This window comes from Coregonus clupeaformis, chromosome 8, assembly GCF_020615455.1.
Source record: "Coregonus clupeaformis isolate EN_2021a chromosome 8, ASM2061545v1, whole genome shotgun sequence".
In the NCBI taxonomy this organism is placed as follows: domain Eukaryota; kingdom Metazoa; phylum Chordata; class Actinopteri; order Salmoniformes; family Salmonidae; genus Coregonus; species Coregonus clupeaformis.
The window spans coordinates 19,517,108-19,541,080 of NC_059199.1; the positions used below are offsets into that span (position 1 = coordinate 19,517,108).

Consider the following 23,973-nt stretch of genomic DNA (forward strand, 5'->3'; position numbering starts at 1 on the left):
GTAGATGTGCATGTCTAATTATCATGTGCTATAATAACTGGTTATTTGTGTAATATGCATACTGTTTATTATGTCTACTCCATGACGTTACAGACAGAAGCATACTTCTACAGTACTCCAGTGTATGTTAGGTCAAGAGTACGAGGGTATTATTTGATGATGACTTTTCTCTGTTATTGCAGATTGGAGAAGCTAGCCATTTTGTCTGCCAAATATGATATCCCCCATGTTGTCAACAATGCTTATGGAGTGCAGTCATCCAAGTGTATGCACCTTATTCAGCAGGTACCAACTCATAACAACCCCCCCCCCCAAAAAAAAAATATATATATATACAGTGCATTCGGAAAGTATTCAGACCCTTGATTTTTTTTCAAAATGTGTTCGGTTACAGCCTTATTCTAAATAGTATTTTTCCCTCATCAATCTACACACAATACCCCATAATGACAAAGAAAAATAGGTTTTTATAAATTTTTGCAAATGTATATAAAAAAAAAAAACGGAAATATAACATTTACATAACTATTCAGACCCTTTACTCAGTACTTTGTTGAAGCACCTTTGGCAGCGATTACGGCCTCGAGTCTTCTTGGGTATGACGCTATAAGCTTGGCACACCTGTATTTGGGGAGTTTCTCCCATTCCTCTCTGCAGATCCTCTAAAGCTCTGTCAGGTTGGATGGGGAGCGTCACTGCACAGCTATTTTCAGGTCTCTCCAGAGACATTCAGAGACTTGTCCCGAAGCCACTCCTGCGTTGTCTTGGCTATGTGCTTAGGGTCATTGTCCTGATGGAAGGTGAACCTTCGCCCCAGTCTGAGGTCCTGAGCACTCTGGAGCAGGTTTTCATCAAGGATCTCTCTGTACTTTGCTCCGTTCATCTTTCCCTCGAGCCTGACTAGTCTTCCAGTCCCTTCCGCTGAAAAACATCCCCACAGCATGATGCCACCATAGGATGATGCTTTACCGTAGGGATGGTGCCAGGTTTCCTCCAGACGTGACGCATGGCATTCAGGCCAAAGAGTTCAATCTTGGTTTCATCAGACCAGAAAATCTTGTTTCTCATGGTCAGAGTCCTTTATGTGCCTTTTGGCAAACTCCAAGCCAGCTGTCATGTGCCTTTTACTGAGGAGTGGCTTCCGTCTTGCCACTCTACCATAAAGGCCTGATTGGTGGAGTGCTGCAGAGATGGTTGTCCTTCTGGAAGGTTCTCCCATCTCCACAGAGGAACTCTGGAGCTCTGTCAGAGTAACCATCGGGTTCTTGGTCACATCCCTGACCAAGGCCCTTCTCCTCCGATTGCTCAGTTTGGCCGGTCGGCCAGCTCTAGGAAGAGTCTTGGTGGTTCCAAACTTCTTCCATTTATGAATGATGGTGGCCACTGTGTTTCTGGGGACCTTCAATGCTGCAGAAATGTTTTGGTACCCTTCCCCAGATCTGTGCCTCCACACAATACTGTCTCGGAGCTCTACGGACAATTCCTTCGACCTCATGGCTTGGTTTTTGCTCAGACATGCATTGTCAACTGTGGGACCTTATATAGACAGGTGTGTGCCTTTCCAAATCATGTCCAATCAATTGAATTTACCACAGGTGGACTCCAATCAAGTTGTAGAAACATCTCAAGGATGATCAATGGGAACAGGATGCACCTGAGCTCAATTTCGAGTCTCATGGCAAAGGGTCTGAATGCTTATGTAAATAAGGTATTTCGGTAATTACATTTTAATACTTTTGCTAGAATTTCTAAAAACATGTTTTTGTTTTGTCATTATGGGGTATTGTGTAGATTGATGAGGGGGAAACATTTGTTTTTATTTTAGAATAAGGCTGTAACGTAACAAAATGTGGAAAAAGGGAAGGGGTCTGAATACTTTCCGAATGCAATGTATATTGTTTTTATATATAGCTAATTTTGGTTATTTCTATAATCTCATTAGGGGGCTCGTGTTGGAAGAATCGATGCCTTTGTACAAAGCCTGGACAAAAACTTCATGGTTCCAGTAGGTGGTGCCATAATTGCTGGTTTCAATGAGTCTTTCATTCAGGAGATCAGCAGAATGTATCCAGGTTAGTGCTGTTTAAAATCCCTAACTGTCATATGTGTTCGAACCAGGCCTGCAACCTTTTTGTGTAAAGTTGCTATTATCTGGATGAATTACTAGTTTACTGTTATCATGTGAGGCTCAGGTAGTGTAATTGTTCTGCCAGCCATCAGTGGTTGTATTCCTGTGTGTCTGTATTATATCTGTCTGTCTGTATGTTGGTGACAAATTCAATTTCCCCTCTGGAATATTGAAAGTTCATTCATTTTGATAGCTCAGGGTCTCAATCCAACTCCAATGCTGGAGAGCTACTTGGTGTGCAGGATTGTATTCCAGCCCAGCACTAACTCACCAGTTTCAAATAATCAACATATGTTGCCTAAAAGTTGAGAATAGAATAAACAGACTTCCATTTCCAACTATATCAAGTGAGTGCTTGTCCCCTTTTTTCTTTGTGATCGATTGTTGACTTCATGCGCCCTTTTTCTGTTTTTGCAAGAAAATAGAGTTGAGCACATTCCTTCCATTTAGCTGTAATAAAATTATCCCTGGATTGGAGTTGGTGACCACTGAGCTAGATTTTAAGCATTCAAAGTCATAATAATGAGCTAATTATTAAATTATTATATTAATTGGAACCGTTAACGAACCGAATCGTTGAGAGGAATTTATATTTGTACCGAAATCGATACAATCCTAGGAAGGGTTCAGGTTAGAAAGTGTTTCTGGCCCCTTTAGTATGATGCTGACTGCCCTCTGTCTCCAGGTCGAGCATCAGCCTCCCCCTCCCTAGATGTGCTCATCACCCTGCTCACCCTGGGAGCCAGTGGCTACAGGAAACTCCTGGCAGAGCAGAAGGTGAGACCTCCGTCTCTACTCCACTGAACAGGGTTGGGGTCCAATTCAATATTCATTCAGTTTAGGAAGTAAAGTGAAACTGATTAGCATGTATTTTAACCTCTTGCCTCACATGACCCGGCACTGTCAGAGTTGATTTTTATTTTATTTATTTTTTATTTCACCTTTATTTAACCAGGTAAGCCAGTTGAGAACAAGTTCTCATTTACAACTGCGACCTGGCCAAAATAAAGCAAAGCAGTGCGATAAAAACAACAACACAGAGTTACATATGGGGTAAAACAAAACAAAGTCAAAAATACAACAGAAATAAATATATATACAGTGTGTGCAAATGTAGCAAGTTATGGGGGTAAGGCAATAAATAGGCTATAGTGCAAAATAATTACAATTAGTATTAACACTGGAATGATAGATGTGCAAGAGATGATGTGCAAATAGAGATACTGGGGTACAAATGAGCAAAATAAATAACAATATAGGGATGAGGTAGTTGGGCGGGCTAATTTCAGATGGGCTGTGTACAGGTGCAGTGATCGGTAAGGTGCTCTGACAACTGATGCTTAAAGTTAGTGAGGGAGATAAGTGTCTCCAGCTTCAGAGATTTTTGCAATTTGTTCCAGTCATTGGCAGCAGAGAACTGGAAGGAATGGCGGCCAAAGGAGGTGTTGGCTTTGGGGATGACCAGTGAGATATACCTGCTGGAGCGCATACTACGGGTGGGTGTTGCTATGGTGACCAATGAGCTAAGATAAGGCGGGGATTTGCCTAGCAGTGATTTATAGATGGCCTGGAGCCAGTGGGTTTGGCGACGAATATGTAGTGAGGACCAGCCAACAAGAGCGTACAGGTCACAGTGGTGGGTAGTATATGGGGCTTTGGAGACAAAACGGATGGCACTGTGATAGACTACATCCAATTTGCTGAGTAGAGTGTTGGAGGCTATTTTGTAAATGACATCGCCGAAGTCAAGGATCGGTAGGATAGTCAGTTTTACGAGGGCATGTTTGGCAGCATGAGTGAAGGAGGCTTTGTTGCGAAATAGGAAACCGATTCTAGATTTAACTTTGGATTGGAGATTCTTAATGTGAGTCTGGAAGGAGAGTTTACAGTCTAACCAGACACCTAGGTATTTGTAGTTGTCCACATACTCTAGGTCAGACCCGTCGAGAGTAGTGATTCTAGTCGGGTGGGCGGGTGCAAGCAGCGTTCGGTTGAAGAGCATGCATTTAGTTTTACTAGTGTTTAAGAGCAGTTGGAGGCTACTGAAGGAGTGTTGTATGGCATTGAAGCTCTTTTGGAGGTTTGTTAACAGAGTGTCCAATGAAGGGCCAGATGTATACAAAATGGTGTCGTCTGCGTAGAGGTGGATCTGAGAGTCACCAGCAGCAAGAGCGACGTCATTGATATACACAGAGAAAAGAGTCGGCCCAAGAATTGAACCCTGTGGCACCCCCATAGAGACTGCCATAGGTCCAGACAACAGGCCCTCCGATTTGACACATTGAACTCTATCAGAGAAGTAGTTGGTGAACCAGGCGAGGCAGTCATTTGAGAAACCAAGGCTATTTAGTCTGCCAATAAGAATGCGGTGGTTGACAGAGTCGAAAGCCTTGGCCAGGTCAATGAAAACGGCTGCACAGTACTGTCTATTATCGATCGCGGTTATAATATCGTTTAGGACCTTGAGCGTGGCTGAAGTGCACCCATGACCAGCTCGAAACCGGATTGCATAGCGGAGAAGGTACGGTGGGATTCGAAATGGTCGGTGATCTGTTTGTTAACTTGGCTTTCAAAAACTTTTTGAAAGGCAGGGCAGGATGGATATGGGTCTGTAACAGTTTGGATCTAGAGTTTCACCCCCTTTGAAGAGGGGGATGACCGCGGCAGCTTTCCAATCTCTGGGGATCTCAGACGTTACGAAAGAGAGGTTGAACAGGCTAGTAATAGGGGTTGAGACAATTTCGGCTAGTTTTAGAAAGAAAGGGTCCAGATTGTCTAGCCCAGATGATTTGTAGGGGTCCAGATTTTGCAGCTCTTTCAGAACATCAGCTGTCTGGATTTGTGTGAAGGAGAAGCGGGGGGGCCATGGGCAAGTTGCCGCGGAGGGTGCAGAGCTGGTGGCCGGGGTAGTGGTAGCCAGGTGGAAAGCATGGCCAGCCGTAGCAAAATGCTTGTTGAAATTCTCGATTATTGTAGATTTATCGGTGGTGATCGTGTTTCCTAGCCTCAGTGCAGTGGGCAGCTGGGAGGAAGTGCTCTTATTTTCCATGGACTTTACAGTGTCCCAAAACTTTTTGGAGTTAGTGCTACAGGATGCAAATTTCTGTTTGAAAAAGTTAGCCTTTGCTTTCCTATCTGCTTGTGTATATTGGTTCCTAACTTCCCTGAAAAGTTGCATATCGCGGGGGCTATTTGATGCTAATGCAGTACGCCACAGGATGTTTTTGTGCTGGTCAAGGGCAGTGATTGATTTCTATTGGTCCTGATCATGAATATGTGATGTCTGCAATGTTTTTAAAATGCCCATTAATACCATCTGCAGCTTACCCTTGCGAGTCAACAGCTCTGAATAATTTATGTCATAAAAGGACTCTTTCGCATTAAGAGCTGGTATACCTTTAGCTAAGGAAATGAGCACTGTAAAGTAGGGAAAACACAGGACTAATGATTGGTCAAAAACAGACCATCGCTCACAGTCCCCGGGTTTGTGTTCCGCACAATTCCCAGTGGTTGGCTGACTTCGCTGATTCAACAATCTTGGTTAGCATTCGGTGCATTCGGTGTGGACAATCATCCAGAAAAACATTTGGCCGACCAGTGCCGAATCTGTTAGCCTTTGTTAATTTCTTTGGGGCCATACTTGCGAACGTTAGAAAAATATTAAGTTCAAGGTTAACTTTAAGCATCAGCCAATTAAAATCATCTACATAGTGAACACAGAAACACAGAAAACCTGGCACACGTTAGCCCTATGCTAACATCACCAGGTGGCAGTGATTATTTCCTGTAACTGTAACTTCCTCATCATCCTATCAAAGACGTTTAACTTTTTCTCCACAAACCAATGGCATTTCTTAAAATGGGTCAACTTGGCCGCCAGAGGGATTTTGTTAATCTTCAAAGTCAAGGTGTACTTTTGTTCCACTTGGTCTGTCACAAGTACCAATATTTTGCATGATGCATCCTTTTTTAGGCTACTAGCTACTAACGTTAGACAAAATTTGAAGACATTTTTTCGCATATGTTGCTTATCCGTTTCACACACATCCATGTGCTTTTACGGAAAAAGATAAAGGACGTCTATACAATATGTACATTTCTCGTACATAGTTTAAAAAAAGTCTAAGAGCATTGTAACCTTGTCAAATAGCTGTCATTTACCACGATTAACATCGCTGCCAGGTGGCTTACAGCACTTAAAGAGCGACTGCACTTCCTGATTTGGGCTCGTTTTATACTGAACAAAAATATAAACGCAACAATTTCAACTATTTTACTGAGTTACAATTTATATAAGGAAATCAGTCAATTGAAATAAATTCATTAGGCCATAATCTATGGATTTCATGACTGGGCAGGGGGAGCCAGGCCCAGCCAATCAGATTTAGTTAGTTAGTTTAGTTTTTCCCCCCAAAATAGCTTTATTACTGACAGAAATACTCCTCAGCATCCCCCCCCCGGACGATCCCGCAGGTGAAGAAGCCGGACATGGAGGTCCTGGGCTGGCGTGTTTACATGTGGTCTGCAGAGGTGAGGCCGGTTGGATGTCCTGCCAAATTCTCTAAAACGACGTTGGAGGCGGCTTATGGTAGAGAAATGAACATGTAATACCCATTCCTGCAGTCAGCATGCCAATTGCACGCTCCCTAAAAACTTGAGACATCTGTGGCATTGTGTGACAAAACTGCACATTTTAAAGTGGCCTTTTATTGTCCCCCGCACAAGGTGCACCTGTGTAATGATCATGCTGTTTAATCAGCTTCTTGATATGCCACACCTGTCAGGTGGTGGATAGATTATCTTGGCAAAGGAGAAATGCTCGCTCACAGTGATGTAAACAAATGTGTGCACAATTTGAAAGAATTAAGCTTTTTGTGCGTGTGGAACATTTCTGGGATCTTTTATTTCAGCTCATGAAACATGAGACCAACACTTTACATGTTGCGTTTATATTTTTGTTCAGTATAGATTTGGTTCATTTAAGAAATGCTAGCAGCCATGACTGAATTTAAACGTTAGTTGGTTTCGGTGTGTGGTTTGATGTGGGTGTCGCGTGTGTGTGTGTTCGCAGGTGGGAAGAGTTAGCCAAATTATTTTGCCAATTACCTTCAGCCTGCTAGTGAGCAACCGTGGCAAAATTGGTTTGACTTTGGATCTCCTGGGCTAGTTGGGGACCGTCAATAAGTTACACAATGTAAATGAGACAATATTTTCATGTTGCACACCTTTTTAGTTTTCTCATTAAATGCTTTCAATATTTCTATATAAATTTATAAATTGTATAGTTGGTTTAAGGTTAAGTCAATGTGTAGCTATTGGAATTTTAACATATTGTACGTTGTAATTTACCGATTGTCCCTAACTAGACCCATAGGGATAACCAAAGTATACCCGAATTTACCACAAATATTATGATCGGGTCGTGTGTAGCTGCACTCTGAATTATGATGTCAGCATGTGGGCAGGATTGAAACCAACCCAACTTTCATTTACATTGTGACGCAGTCACGACCACAACTCTCACAAAACTCAGTTTTGGATGAGACTCACTCTGACAAAATATTTTATTTACAAATTTTTTGGAGGGTAGTTTTTACTCCTTTTTCTCCCCAATTTTGTGACATCCAATTGGTAGTTACAGTCTTGTCCCATCGCTGCAAATCCCGTACGAACTCGGTAAAGGTGAAGGTCGAGAGTCCTCCGAAACACGACCATAACACGACCTTAACCCGGAAGCCAGCCGCACCAATATGTCGGAGGAAACACCGTACAACTGGCGACCTAAAAAGCGTGCATGCGCCCGGCCCGCCACAAGGAGTCGCTAGAGCGTGATGGGACAAGGACATCCCAGCCCGCCAAACGCTCCCCTAACCCGGACGACGCTGGGCCAATTGTGCGCCGCCTCATGGGTCTCCCAGTCGCGTCCGGCTGCGACACAGCCCGGGATCGAACCCGGGTCTGTAGTGACGCCTCTAGCACGGTGATGCAGTGCCTTAGACCGCTGCGCCACTCGGGAGGCCACATTGTAGTACATTTTGACAGTAGAATAAATGTTTCTGACTCATATCGATGCCACATAGGCGGTTTTCTTAATGAGAAGTTGGTATTTAGGGGCAAATGCTTTTTAACCCTGAATCTCTGTAATACAGGAATCATGGGTTCGAGTCCCCCTCAATGAAAAAACTGCTGGTCCTCGATTCAAATAAGGCATATGGATTAAGTGGATGATTATACATTGCCTTCGGAATGTATTCAGACCCCTTGACTTTTTCCACATTTTGTTACGTTACAGCCTTATTCTAAAATTTATTAAATAAATAAATAAATCCTCAGCAATCTACACACAATACCCCATAAAGACGAAGTGTAAACAGGTTTTTAGACATTTTTGAAAAAGTATTAACAAAAAAACGGACAACTTTTATTTACATAAGTATTCAGACCCTTTGCTATGAGATTCGAAATTGAGCTCAGGTGCATCCTGTTTCTAGTGATCATCCTTGAGATGTTTCTACAACTTGATTGGAGTCCACCTGTTGTAAATGCAATTGCTTGGACATGATTTGGAAAGGCACACACCTGTCTATATAAGGTCCCACAGTTGACAGTGCATGGCAGAGCAAAAACCAAGCCATGAGGTCGAAGGAATTGTCCGTAGAGCTCAGAGACAGGATGGTGTGGAGGCACAGATCTGGGCAAGGTTACCAAAAAAAATCTGCAGCATTGAAGGTCCCCAAGAACACGGTGGCCTCCATCGTTCTTAAATGGAAGAAGTTTGGAACCACCAAGAGCTGGCCGCCCGGCCAAACAGAGCAATCGGGAGAGAAGGGCCTTGGTCAGGGAGGTGACCAAGAACCCGATGGTCACTCTGACAGAGCTCTAGAGTTCCTCTGTGGAGATGGGAGAACCTTCCAGAAGGACAACCATCTCTGCAGCACCACCAATCAGGCCTTTATGGTAGAGTGGCCAGACGGAAGCCACTCCTCAGTTAAAGGCACAAGACAGCCTGCTTGGAGTTTGCCAAAAGGCACCTGAAGACTCTCAGACCATGAGAAACAAGATTCTCTGGTCTGATGAAACCAAGATTGAACTCTTTGGCCTGAATGCCAAGCGTCACGTCTGGAAGAAACCTGGCACCATTGCTACGGTGAAGCATGGTGGGGGCAGCATCATGCTGTGGGGATGTTTTTCAGTGGCAGGGACTGGGAGACTAGTCAGGATCGATGGAAAGATGAACAGAGCAAAGTACAGAGAGATCCTTGATGAAAGCCTGCTCCAGAGTGCTCAGGACCGCATACCGGGGCGAAGGTTCACCTTCTAACAGGACAACGACCCTAAGCACACAGCCAAGACAACGCAGGAGTGGCTTCGGGACAAGTCTCTGAATATCCTTGAGTGGCCCAGCCAGAGCCCGGACTTGAACCTGATCGAACATCTCTGGAGAGACCTAAAAATAGCTGTGCAGCAACGCTCCACATCCAACTTGACTGAGCTTGAGTGGATCTGCAAAGAAGAATGGGAGAAACTCCCCAAATACAGGTGTGCCAAGCTTGTAGCGTCATACCCAAGGAGACTTGAGGCTGTAATCACTGCCAAAGGTGCTTCAACAAAGTACTGAGTAACGGCTCTGAGTATTATTGTTATTATAATGCTAGCACAGTTGGGGAATGGGAGTTCAAAGGAGTGAAAACTAGCACTTCAGAATTGACTAAATCGGTCTGGTAAACATCTGAGGGACCGGTCAGCATCTTCCCAGTGACCGGTGCCGGTCACAGACCAGAGGTTGAGAAATACTGGTCTACGTGGAGGAAAACTGCTAGATAAGCAATAAACAGCCCACTGCTAATATAAGGCTGAGGGAGAGAGTGGGAGCGTAATGCTATTTATATCTATCTCTGTTTGCATGGCCTGAAGGAGATGTACACCTACCTGGCGCAGGAGCTGAAAAGGCTTGCTGAGGCTCATGGGGAGAGACTACTGCACACCCCACACAACCCCATATCACTGGGTAAGATACACCCTCACACAACCCTATCACTAGGTAAGATACAGCGCACACAACTCCATAGCAGTGGGTAAGATGCCTCTTACACAACCCTTATCACAGCTCCATATACACCCTCGTATACAACTCCTTATATCTGGATTAGCCCTAAATTACTGGATCTGAGGTATGACAATTCTTAAGTCAGAGTAAAGTTGCTTTCCCATTACACAATATTCGCCTGAAATGTCATGTTTGTACGATATTCTTAGTTTGGGGCATCCTATGGGAATATTGGAGCAAAATTTGAGTAGTGTGAAAGTTTCTACGAATGCTGTCTAAGTCCCATGTTTGTACGGGCTCCCAAGCGAAATCTAAACATGCTTGATTGACCCCAACGCAAATACCATAAATGTTCTACATTACAACAAGGTAATGTTTTTCAAAATGTGTGTTTAGTAGCTATTTTCTCTCCATAGTCAGTCCTTGTAAGATTACGACTAATCTTTAACTCTAGTAAAGTTAAAACAAGCTAGAGTATGCATGTCACAGCACTTTTCTGCTCGACGCATGCTGACATTTTATTGTAAACGGTACGCTCATAGATCTTCGGGTGAACATTGCTTCTATGTCTGTACATTTCCTGTGAATGCCAATGTTGTGATGACCTTCTGTTTGTGCATGTTTTCATGTAGCCATGTCTCTGGATGGCCTCCAGACACAGAGTGGCAAGTCTGTGACTCAACTGGGCTCCATGCTGTTCACCAGGCAGGTGTCTGGGGCCAGGTAATCATCACCGTTGGCCGGAGGCCAGAGTCTGCTTTGAGAAAGGGGAAGGTAGAAAGATGGGGATGAGAGGCTGCATCTCAATAGCTTGTACTTGACACCCAATCCCAAATGAACCCCTATCCCCTACCCAGAAACAAATCCAGGTGTAGTTATGTTCTATGTCGTATTTAACCTTTATTTACACAGGGAGTCAACATTGACACACAGGTCTCTTTTTCAAGTGAGCCCTTTAGGATTTTTTGTTGTTGATTTTTTAAAAACTTTTATTTAGACAGGGTCTCATTCTCAAGGGAGCCCTGTTAACACGAACATACAATTCAATACAACATAAAGCAAAAAAACATAAATACAACAAGATTAATCAAAACAACTAGCACATTATCGCCCTCAAAATAGATCTATACTGTCTAATGGAGACCATCGAGTCCAGCTTCAAGTTGGCCTGAAGGCGATTCCACGAGCTGGGGGCATAAAAGCAATATTCCCCAGCTCAGTGGAGACCTGCGGGACTTCCAGAACCAGCCAGTCAGGTCTGGAAATTTCTGGATCTCCAATTTAGTATGTGAGCTGAGGTATTAGAGGAGTCTCTGAAGAACCGCTTTGTATACAAAAAGTAGACAGTGCTGGGCCCTTCTGGTAGTCAGAGACTCCCAGCCAACAGAACTATACAAAATGCAGTGATGTGTAAGAAAATTGTCCCCAGTGATAAAACGAGTGATAGACTGAGTCTAAAGGTTTTAAAACGGAGGCTGCCGCATGCATGTAGATTATATCACCATAAAAGTACTGGGAGAAGCATTGCTTGAACAATCTTCCTTCTACTTTCCAAAGTGAGGCAGGATTTATTTATATAAAAGAAACCAATCTTAATTCTCCTGGTTTTTTTGTCAATTTTTCAATGTGGTTTTAAAAGAGAATTTATCGTAAATCCAAATACCCAAGTACTTATAATGGAGAACTTCCTCAATTTGGGCTCCCTTTAATGTGCAAATACACAAGTCCTCAGGGTCAATATTACAACACCTAGAGAACAACATAAATGTGGTTTTATTAGGATTTAGCACTAGTTTAAGATTAGTAAGCAATTTTTTTAATTGAGTCAAAACCATGATGATGGTCATGAATGGCCTGCTGTACTGAGTGGGCACTGGAGTAAATAACTATCATCCGCGTAGAGATTAATGTTACAGGTTTTAACAGATATTAACCAATATTATTTAAATAAATAACGAAGAGAACAGGTCCCAAAATCGACCCCTGTGGCACACCTTTCATAATATTGAGGAAACTGCATTTGATACCGTCAGTAAACACACATTGTGTCCTGTCCATTAGATAGTTTTTTAACCAATTGCAAGATGCCTGATCTAGGCCTATTTCAGACAACCTTTGAACAAGTATGAAATGGTCAACTGTATCAAACACCTTTGACAGGTCAATAAATAATGCTGCACAATGATTTTTATGGTCTAAACAATATAGCACTCATCCAAGACAAGTGTAGCCGCTGAAACAGTGCTATGTCCAAGTCTAAAACCAGATTGGTGCTCATTAAGAATGGAATGAGAAGGTAAAGTTGTAAGCTGAGAGTTGGCAAGGCAAGATAGCGAGGGAAATTGGACGGTAGTTATCCAAGTCAAAAGGATCTTTGTCTTTTTGTAGGGCGAGGACTTGTGCCGTTTTCCAGATCTTGTCAAGTTAAAAATACAACATACAAAATGCATATAAATAACAAGTACTAGTAGATAGATCAGTCCAAATAAAACTCAAGACAACAGCCATATTTGTAAATTAATACCCCCCAAAAATACAATCCTCAACAAGTCTCTTACTAATGTATTGAAGTGACCAAATGACACTTGGGAGACTGATTTTAGGGTATTTTTTTAAATACATTCCAGTAATGGGCGCGTAAAAACTAACAGCTTGTTTACCTAGGTCAGTAGGGACAAAAGGGATTTCAAGAATTAGCCATTCATTGGAGTAGGTGAGGTATTTCTTACTTCTGTATGTCATGAGCGATGTGAGGTAGTAAGGTAGTTTCTGTAGGAGAGCTTTGTAAATTAACCGAAGGCAATGATCCATTCTCTGTGTTGCCAGGGACAGCCAGCCACTTTGTGATACAGATCACAATGACGCGTGCAAAAATCGGTTACCCATAATGAAGCAGAGGGCACTATGATCAACTGCATCCAGTGGTTTGAAAGTAGTGTCAGCTGCATTCATATACAGTGGAGAGAACAAGTATTTGATACACTGCCGATTTTGCAGGTTTTCCTACTTACAAAGCATGTAGAGGTCTGTAATTTTTATCATAGGTACACTTCAACTCTGAGAGACGGAATCTAAAACAAAAATCCAGAAAATCACATTTTATGATTTTAAAGTAATTAATATGCTTTTATTGCATGACATAAGTATTTGATACATCAGAAAAGCAGAACTTAATATTTGGTACAGAAACCTTTGTTTGCAATTACAGAGATCATACGTTTCCTGTAGGTCTTGACCAGGTTTGCACACACTGCAGCAGGGATTTTGGCCCACTCCTCCATACAGACCTTCTCCAGATCCTTCAGGTTTCGGGGCTGTCGCTGGGCAATACGGACTTTCAGCTCCCTCCAAAGATGTTCTATTGGGTTCAGGTCTGGAGACTGGCTAGGCCACTCCAGGACCTTGAGATACTTCTTACGGAGCCACTCCTTAGTTGCCCTGGCTGTGTGTTTCGGGTCGTTGTCATGCTGGAAGACCCAGCCACGACCCATCTTCATTGCTCTTACTGAGGGAAGGAGGTTGTTGGCCAAGATCTCGCGATACATGGCCCCATCCATCCTCCCCTCAATACGGTGCAGTCGTCCTGTCCCCTTTGCAGAAAAGCATCCCCAAAGAATGATGTTTCCACCTCCATGCTTCACGGTTGGGATAGTGTTCTTGGGGTTATACTCATCCTTCTTCTTCCTCCAAACACGGCGACTGGAGTGTTGACCAAAAAGCTCTATTTTTGTCTCATCAGACCACATGACCTTCTCCCATTCCCCCTCTGGATCATCCAGATGGTCATTGGCAAACTTCAGACGGGCCTGGACATGCGCTGGCTTGAGCAGGGGGACCTTGCGTGCGCTGCAGGATTTTAATCCATGACGGCGTAGTGTGTTACTAATGGTTTTCTTTGAGACTGTGGTCCCAGCTCTCTTCAGGTCATTGACCAGGTCCTGCCGTGTAGTTCTGGGCTGATCCCTCACCTTCCTCATGATCATTGATGCCCCACGAGGTGAGATCTGGCATGGAGCCCCAGACTGAGGGTGATTGACCGTCATCTTGAACTTCTTCCATTTTCTAATAATTGCGCCAACAGTTGTTGCCTTCTCACCAAGCTGCTTGCCTATTGTCCTGTAGCCCATCCCAGCCTTGTGCAGGTCTACAATTTTATCCCTGATGTCCTTACACAGCTCTCTGGTCTTGGCCATTGTGGAGAGGTTGGAGTCTGTTTGATTGAGTGTGTGGACAGGTGTCTTTTATACAGGTAACGAGTTCAAACAGGTACAGTTAATACAGGTAATGAGTGGAAAACAGGAGGGCTTCTTAAAGAAAAACTAACAGGTCTGTGAGAGCCGGAATTCTTACTGGTTGGTAGGTGATCAAATACTTATGTCATGCAATAAAATGCAAATTAATTACTTAAAAATCATACAATGTCATACATGTCTACATGCTTTGTAAGTAGGAAAACCTGCAAAATCGGCAGTGTATCAAATACTTGTTCTCCACACTGTAGATTATAGTCAATGGCTGACAGGAAAGTCGACTTAACTATGTTCTTCCTACTATCAAGTGTAAAGCACTTATTTCTGTAAAAGAATCCCAATTTATTTCAGTTTCCTCATTTGTTCATCTACATGAGTTTTAATTTGGGTTCAATTTGGGCTCCATTCAACAAGCAAATGTAAATCTGTGAAGCCAATGTTGTGGGCCCTAGAAAATAGCATATTTAGTTTTATCCTCATTCAGTACCAGTTCAAGGTCAATAAGTGTGTTTTATAAGACATTAAAGCAGTCTGTAGATCAGGTTTACAGAGGGGACAGAAGAGTGAGGCACAGTGTCATCAGCATAAAAGTGTTGGTTACAGTTCTTCGTTAAGGAACCAGTATCGGTAATATACAACGTGAACAAAACTGGCCCTAAAATGGACCCCTGAGGAACACCTTTTGTGGTCTCTAGGAATTGTAAAGATTAAAATGTTATTAGTCGTATGTATGGAATGCACATGGTATACATCGTCCAACAAAATACTTACTTTCAGGTTCCTTCTCGACAATAAAACAACAATAAGAAATAATGAAATATAAGAATACTAACATAAAGTAAATGGCAGCAACTATACATTAAGATCTGTCCATAAGGTAGTTATTGTACCATGCACATGCATTTCGATCAAGTCCACTAGAGGACAATCTACGCAGTAACAATGATCGATCCACAATACAATGCTGTTTTTTAAATCTAGAGAGCATACAATATCAGTAACAACAAAGAATGCAGCTGAGATGAAAAAAATAATAATGTCCCCGTCAAAATCCTGATTGATATGTATTTAGGATACAGTTCCTGGATAAGGAGGAACGAAGTTGAGAGTTTATCAAGAGTACATTCAATTGCAACTTTTTATGCATTTAATTTTTTCTTCTTCTTCTGTTCCCACCTAATCGTTTGTGATGTAGCAAGGAAGGCAAAAGGGAGGTGTAAATATTTTTTTACATCCTCCTAAATTATGAATTATGTCTTTCAGCTATGATGTTTTTTTTCTTCCAAGTGTCAAAGCACCTTCTCCTATTACCACAGGGTTACCCCCTAATTTCCTGGAAGTGAACACATTCATTTTCAATGTTTCAAATAAATGAATCTGTCATACAATAATTGTATTGCCTAGTACAGCAGCAGATATTAATTAGCTTTGTATTACTCCCTGTTCGTTCAAACAGGAAGCAATTTTGTAGTATGGGATCACTTTGCTTTCCCTTTCTCTTTTGTGGGTGTTTCTTCCAAGCAGCATGTTAAACTTGCTTGTTTCAAGACAATTGCTGTGTGTGGAAGGTGTGGTAATGGTAATGTCTGTTTTCAGGGTGGTTGCCCTTGGTAACGAACAGATGGTGAGCGGTCACAAGTTCTGTGGCTTCATGTCCCACTCGGCGGCGTACCCACACCCCTATCTCAACGCCGCCTCGGCTGTTGGCATCACACGGAATGACGTGACACTGTGTATCAAAAGACTGGATAAGTGCCTGAAGAGCCTCAGTAAGGAAAGCAGTGCAAGAAGTGGTTCACCATTGCCTGTCACAGGCCAGGAGGACCATGCTGGAGAGTGAAGAAAAAGATGTAGGGAAAAAATTTACTTTTTCAGACAGTAAAATGTTATTTTAACACTGATACATTGCCTAGTGAAAATCTTCAAACCCCTTGCTTGCACAGTTGTCACATTTTGCTGCCTTAAATTTAAATCTAAAAAAGGATTACAATTACAGAAATATTCTCAAATTATTGAAAAACGAAGATGTATTAGTTACATATGTCTTCAGACCCCTTGCTGTGGCACATCTAAGTAAGTTCAGGAGCAAATAAATGTGACAACTGTGGTATGAAGACACTGTATATATGAGCTCAAATTATTGCCTCCCTGAAATGGAGCTGGTTTGTTTTCAGTATTCCTAGGGCCCTATGAAATGATTGTGGTCCATGGAAGTATAGGTCTTCTAAAATGTCACCATTATTAAAACATGACAATACTACATTCCAGTGGCACTGTGGAAAACAAGTTATTCTGTGTGATATATGCTATGTGCTTGTACAGATTTACACTGATAATTAATCCAATGTCTGTATGAATTGGCAGCATTCATTGAAGATACCACTGATCATAATGACATTGAGGCTATAGTGTGGTCTGCATACAGTACCTTCAGAAAATACTCACACCCCTTGACCTTTTCCACATTTTCTTGTCTTGCAGCCTGAATAAAAAATTGATTCAATTGAGATTGTTTGTCACTGGTCTACACACAATACCCCATAACGTCAAAGTGGAATTATGTTTTTAGACATTTTTACAAATTAATTAAAATTGAAAAGCTTGAGTCAATAAGTATTTAACCCCTTTATGACGTGCCTAAATAAGTTCAGAAGTAGAAATGTGCTTAACAAGTCTCGTAAGTTGCATGGACTCACACTGCAATAATAGTGTTTAACATGATTTTTGAATGACTACCTCAGCTCTGTAACCCACACACTTATCTAAGGTTCCTCAGTCGAGCAGTGAATTTAAAACACAGATTCAACCACAAAGACCAGTGAGGTTTTCCAATGCCTGGCAAAGAAGGGCACCAATTGGTGAATGTTTTGTTTTTTTAAAAGCAGATATTGTATATCCCTTTGAGCATGGTGAATTTATTAATTAAACTTTGGATGGGGAAAATACACCCATTCACTACAAAGATACAGGCGTCCTTCCTAACTCAGTTGCCTGAGAGGAAAGAAACTGGCTCAGGGATTTCAACATGAGGCCAATGGTGACTTTAAAACAGTTACAGAGTTTAATGGCTGTGATAGGAGTAAACTGAGTATGGATCAACAACATTGTAGTTACTCCACAATACTAAACTAATTGACATAGTGAAAAGAAGGAAGCCTGTACAGAATACAAAATGTCCAAAACATGCATCCTGTTTGCAACAAGGCACTAAATTAATACTGCAAAAAAATGTGGCAAAGCAATTAACTTTTTGTCCTGAATACAAAGGGTTATGTTTGGGGCAAATCCAATACAACACATTACTGAGTACCACTCTCCATATTTTCAAGCATAGTGGTGGATGCATCATGTTATGGGTATGCTTGTAATCTTTAAGGACTGGGGAGTTTTTCAGGATTAAAAAGATACAGAATGGAGCTAAATCAGGCAAAATCCTAGAATAAAACCTGGTTCAGTCTGCTTTTCACCAGACACTGGGAGATTAATTCACCTTTCAGCAGAACAATAACCTAAATCACAAGGCCAAATCTACACTGGAGCTGCTTACCAAGAAGACAGTGACGTTTTGACTTAAATCTGCTTGAAAATCTATGGCAAGACATGACAATGGTTGTCTAGCAATGATCAACAACCAATTTGACAGAGCTTGAATACTTTTTTTGAATAATGGGCTAATATTGTACTATCCAGGTGTGCAAAGCTCTTACCCAGAAAGACAGCTGTATTCGCTGCCAAAGGTGATTCTAACATGTATCGACTCAGGGGTGTGAATGCTTACACTAAATGACCGAAAGTATGTGGATAGCTGCTTGTTGAACATCTCATTCCAAAATCATGGGCATTAATATGGAGTTGGTCCCCCCTTTGCTGCTATAACAGCCTAACTCTTCTGGGATGGCTTTCCACTAGATGTTGGAACATTGCTGTAGGGACTTGCTTCCATTCAGCCACAAGAGCATTAGTGAGGTCGGGCACTGATGTTGGGCGATTAGGCCTGGCTCGCAGTCGGCATTACCATTCATCCCATATGTTTTTGATGGGGTTGAGGTCAGGGCTCTGTTTGGCCAGTCAAGTTCTTCCAAACCGATCTCGACAAACCATTTCTGTATGGACCTCGCTTTGTGCACAGGGGCATTATCATGCTGAAGCAGAAAAGGGCCTTCCCCAAACTGTTGCCATTAAGTTAAGCACAGAATTATCTAGAATGTTATTGTATGCTGTAAGGTTAAGATTTCCCTTCACTAGAACTAAGGGGCCTAGCCCGAACCATGAAAAACAGCCCCAGACCATTATTCCTCATCCACCAAACTTTACAGTTGGTACTTGCATTAGGGCAGGTAGCTTTCCCCTGGCACCCGCTAAACCCAGATTTGTCCATCGGACTGACAGATGGTGAAGCGTGATTCATCCCTCCAGAGAACGCATTTCCACTGCTCCAGAGTCCAGTGGCGGCAAGCTTTATACCACTCCAGCTGACGCTTGGCATTGCGTATGGTGATGATTGGCATTGCGTTAGGCTTGTGTGCGGCTGCTCGGCCATGGAAACCCGACGAACAGTTCTTGTGCTTACGTTGCTTCCAGATGCAGTTTGAAACCCGGTAGTGAGTGTTGCAACCGAGGACAGATGATTTTTACGCGCTACACACTTCAGCACTCGGCGGTCCCGTTCTGTGAGCTTGTGTGGCCTACCACTTCGCGGCTGAGCCGTTGTTACTCCTAGACGTTTCCACTTCACAATAACAGCACTTACAGTTTACCGGGGCAGCTCTAGCGGGGCAGAAATTTGACGAACTTCTTCCATTTAAGAATAATGGAGGCCACTGTGTTCTTGGGGACCTTCAATGCTGCAGACATTTTTTGGTACCCTTCCCAAGATCTATGCATCGACACAATCCTGTCTCGGAGCTCTATGGACAATTCCTTCGACCTCATGGCTTGGTTTTTGCTCTGACATGAACTGTCAACTGTGGGACCTTATATAGACAGTTGTGAGCCCTTCCAAATCATGTCCAATCAATTGGATTTACGACAGGTGGACTCCAATGAAGTTGTAGAAACATCTGAAGGATGATCAATGGAAACAGGATGCACCTGAGCTCAATTTCGAGTCTCATGGCAAAGGGTCTGAATACTTATGTAAATAAGGTATTTCTGTTATATATATATATATATATATATATATATATACATACACTACCGTTCAAACGTTTGTGGTCACTTAGAAATGTCCTTGTTTTCAAAAGAAAAGCAATTTTTTGGTCCATTAAAATAACATCAAATTGATCAGAAATACAGTGCAGACATTGTTAATGTTGTAAATGGCTATTGTAGCTGGAAACTGAGAAATGAAGGCTATTCTATGTGAGAAATTGCCAAGAAACTGAAGATCTCACAAAAATAGAAAAGATCTTGCTACCATGGAAAGGAAACTTACTTGTCTATTTGTGGAAAAATCACCCTGATTAACTCTTTAGTCATATTCCAGTTTGCCTATTTGCTTATGGCCTTGCCTACACCTAGGGACTTGTTTTTTTAAATTATATGAGCAAAAAATATCCCTTTTTATTTGGAAAGGCAAGCCAGACAAAATTAAATGGGCCTATTTATATAATGAATATGAATTCGGAGGGCAGAAATTATTAAATATTAAAGCATTAGACCTCTCACTAAATGCTTCAGTCATTCAAAGTTATCCACTCTACCTGCATGCAGCCACTGAATAAAGATGCCCAAAATGAGACATTAATGTGGCCTTCTAGCGTTAAACTCTGTACATCATTCTGCACAGTGAAAGTCAAACATTCAACTGTAGAACAAGAAGAAAAATGTTTTTTAAGTGGAGAACAGTTGATTTGAAAAAACAGAATATTACAGAAAGATCACTTGGACGCATCTCCAAACAGTCTCTCCCTTTCTGCAGAGACATGGCTCAGTTCTGCAGTTGCTGTTCCACATACTTCTATGCAGACACTTCAATCTGTACAGAGTGCTTGTTCAGAGCCTGTGGTTCTGGTATTAGGCAAAGTACCTGCCAGTCATGGTACCAACAGATGTCGTCCCGAAGACTTGGCCATTTGAACTTGTTTATGCCATGGCGTTGCATACACTTAACTTTCACACTGTGCCCTTCTGCATCCATGATGATACCTGGGTATGCTTCATTGTCATAATTAACGACGCACCACTCTCCAATGTGCTTTACCTCAATCATTTCTGGTCTCCTAGGATTATCTGGTGTCTTATGCTAGGGACTTGTCAGATGAAACAGGAACATTAGCTAGAGTGACCTCTTGAAGGTTAAAGCAGGGGCAGTCCAAAACACCTTCCTCCCTTTTACACAGACATGAAATGTTTCTGGCTCTGGCTTGACTTTTTGCCTCTCTCCATTTCTTTCTTTTTGCCCTCTTCTCTCTCTCACTGAGCTCATTGACACCCTTCTTCTTTCCAGTCTCTCTGTCTTTTTTCCATTTGACCCTTTCTTTCTCAAGGTACTTTCTTCTTCTGTCTGGGTCAGCATCACGACGTTCCCGATATCTCCTTGCTATCTCAGCTCCTTTTGATCTCATTCCTTGAAAAAGACGATTCAAAATGTTCCCTTACACACTTTAATTGGCAGTCCCGGTAAACTAGGCTTGCATTATCAAACTAGGTTTGCTGATACCGATATCGCCAAAAAAATTGTCCATATTGTCCATTCTTACTATGTATAGCATGTACTGTTATAAAATGTGTGTAATAGCTGTTGTAATATGTGTAACATTATCAGTATGTGGCCTAAACTATGCACATGTCCTTCCTGTCATGAACCATGTCCACCCTGTCATGGAAGGCTTGCTGACAGGGTGGACAATGACAGGGTGGACATTTTTGGCTAATGTTAGCATTTAATGAGCACATGGTGGACCTTCACTTAGCAACATACTACAGTTAGCAAGCTGACTGTGTACTGTTTTACAAATATATTTCAAAGTTCTGATAGGTTTTTCTATCAATTAATATTTCACTATGACAGAGTGGACATGTTAAGCTTGACAACATCCAACTACACACATAATATGATGAAAATTATGAAACATAAGTGTAAATACTTACTCTGCAACTAGACACTGCTTCAGCCTTCATTGAAGAAAGACAAAATGCTCGTAGTGATGTCACTGAAAACATCAGTGGGTTTCTTAAAGGGGCAATTACCCCATAATGACAGGGTGGACAGCAATTTCAGGGACACATGCAAAATGTTCAATATGATTATGAAAATACAATATACATGATCAAAATTTCTTGTTTTATCAAATAACTTATTGTGGACAGTAAAACCATGTTTTTTTTTTTGGGATTTAGCATCATTTAACCACTTATTACACACACTGTAGTTAGCAGAGCAGTGTGTGGGACATGCCAAAATCACGTACATCCAATGAAAAAAATTTAATAAAATGAAGGAAACACTTTTTTAGAGACTTATCATTCTACTGATATGTGTGCAAATGTTTGGCCACTTATAATAAGACCTCAGACTTTCATTATTCTGCTACATTTTCATGATGACTGAGTGAGTCTGATGAGGAGACCAAAGGCACCTCATAGTGATATTGACTCAGCTAACAAAAATATATGGAAATGTCTGCTCTACTTAAAATTACAACCAACTAATTGCAGCATTACCGCAAAAATGGAAAATCCAAGTGGATGGGGAGAAAGTAAGGAACTTGTCTGCCGGCCCTGCATTAAAGACCAAAATTGATTAAAGAAAATTGTGATAAATAAAAAAGTAGAAATATGTAGAAACTATGAGAATAGAAAGGTTCAGAACTTTTGTGAAACATCACAGCACAATTGAAAAATATATGGCAAATAGAAATCAAAACTGGATGGTGTTCAGAGGTAGATGGGAGGGGTTGAGTCGAGCTGAAGGGTGGGACTAAAAACAACAAGATAACTAATGTAAAATATACTGTGTCTGTAAAATGTATATAGGTTCAGAACTTTTGTGAAACAGCACAGTTGAAAAATATATGGCAAATAGAAATCAAAACTGGATGGTCTTCAGAGATAGATGGGAGGGGTTGAGTCGAGCTGAAGGATGGGACTAAAAACAAACAAAAGATAACTATTGTAAAATATACTGTGTCCGTAAATTGTATATACACTGCTCAAAAAAATAAAGGGAACACTTAAACAACACAATGTAACTCCAAGTCAATCACACTTCTGTGAAATCAAACTGTCCACTTAGGAAGCAACACTGATTGACAATAAATGTCACATGCTGTTGTGCAAATGGAATAGACAACAGGTGGAAATTATAGGCAATTAGCAAGACACCCCCAATAAAGGAGTGGTTCTGCAGGTGGTGACCACAGACCACTTCTCAGTTCCTATGCTTCCTGGCTGAAGTTTTGGTCACTTTTGAATGCTGGCGGTGCTTTCACTCTAGTGGTAGCATGAGTCGGAGTCTACAACCCACACAAGTGGCTCAGGTAGTGCAGCTCATCCAGGATGGCACATCAATGCGACCTGTGGCAAGAAGGTTTGCTGTGTCTGTCAGCATAGTGTCCAGAGCATGGAGGCGCTACCAGGAGACAGGCCAGTACATCAGGAGACGTGGAGGAGGCCGTAGGAGGGCAACAACCCAGCAGCAGGACCGCTACCTCCGCCTTTGTGTAAAGAGGAGCAGGAGAAGCACTGCAAGAGCCCTGCAAAATGACCTCCAGCAGGCCACAAATGTGCATGTGTCTGCTCAAACGGTCAGAAACAGACTCCATGAGGGTGGTATGAGGGCCCGACGTCCACAGGTGGGGGTTGTGCTTACAGCCCAACACCGTGCAGGACGTTTGGCATTTGCCAGAGAACACCAAGATTGGCAAATTCGCCACTGGCGCCCTGTGCTCTTCACAGATGAAAGCAGGTTCACACTGAGCACATGTGACAGACGTGACAGAGTCTGGAGACGCCGTGGAGAACATTTTGCTGCCTGCAACATCCTCCAGCATGACCGGTTTGGCGGTGGGTCAGTCATGGTGTGGGGTGGCATTTCTTTGGGGGGCCGCACAGCCCTCCATGTGCTCGCCAGAGGTAGCCTGACTGCCATTAGGTACCGAGATGAGATCCTCAGACCCCTTGTGAGACCATATGCTGGTGCGGTTGGGCCTGGGTTCCTCTTAATGCAAGACAATGCAAGACCTCATGTGGCTGGAGTGTGTCAGCAGTTCCTGCAAGAGGAAGGCATTGATGCTATGGACTGGCCCGCCCGTTCCCCAGACCTGAATCCAATTGAGCACATCTGGGACATCATGTCTCGCTCCATCCACCAACGCCACGTTGCACCACAGACTGTCCAGGCGTTGTAGGGAGGTCATACAGGCACGTGGAGGCCACACACACTACTGAGCCAAATTATATGTGTAGACTAAAGCATGCACTGACCTTGTGTTTAGCCAACCTGACAGCAGCTAGCTAGCGCTTGGGATAGCTTCAGCTGTCAGTTATGCCAAGATAGCTTGAAGTACCAATGTCTGGAATGTGTTTCATGAGACACTCGTTCTACA

At 42.3% G+C, this 23,973-nt stretch overlaps 1 protein-coding gene across 2 annotated transcripts in view; it reads left to right on the forward strand.

Annotated features, from left to right (window-relative positions):
- Window positions 1-16,687, forward strand: part of sepsecs (Sep (O-phosphoserine) tRNA:Sec (selenocysteine) tRNA synthase) — a 33,418-nt gene extending 16,731 nt beyond the window's left edge. For both annotated transcript variants that reach the window (XM_041882582.1, XM_041882583.2), the window contains 6 exons: window positions 183-285; window positions 1,943-2,072; window positions 2,814-2,905; window positions 10,043-10,136; window positions 10,808-10,898; window positions 16,022-16,687. In XM_041882582.1, the coding sequence (XP_041738516.1) occupies window positions 183-285; window positions 1,943-2,072; window positions 2,814-2,905; window positions 10,043-10,136; window positions 10,808-10,898; window positions 16,022-16,265 (754 nt within the window). In that variant the 3' untranslated portion in view covers window positions 16,266-16,687. The remainder of the gene's footprint in view (window positions 1-182; window positions 286-1,942; window positions 2,073-2,813; window positions 2,906-10,042; window positions 10,137-10,807; window positions 10,899-16,021) is intronic.
- Window positions 16,688-23,973: the final 7,286 nt, after the last annotated feature.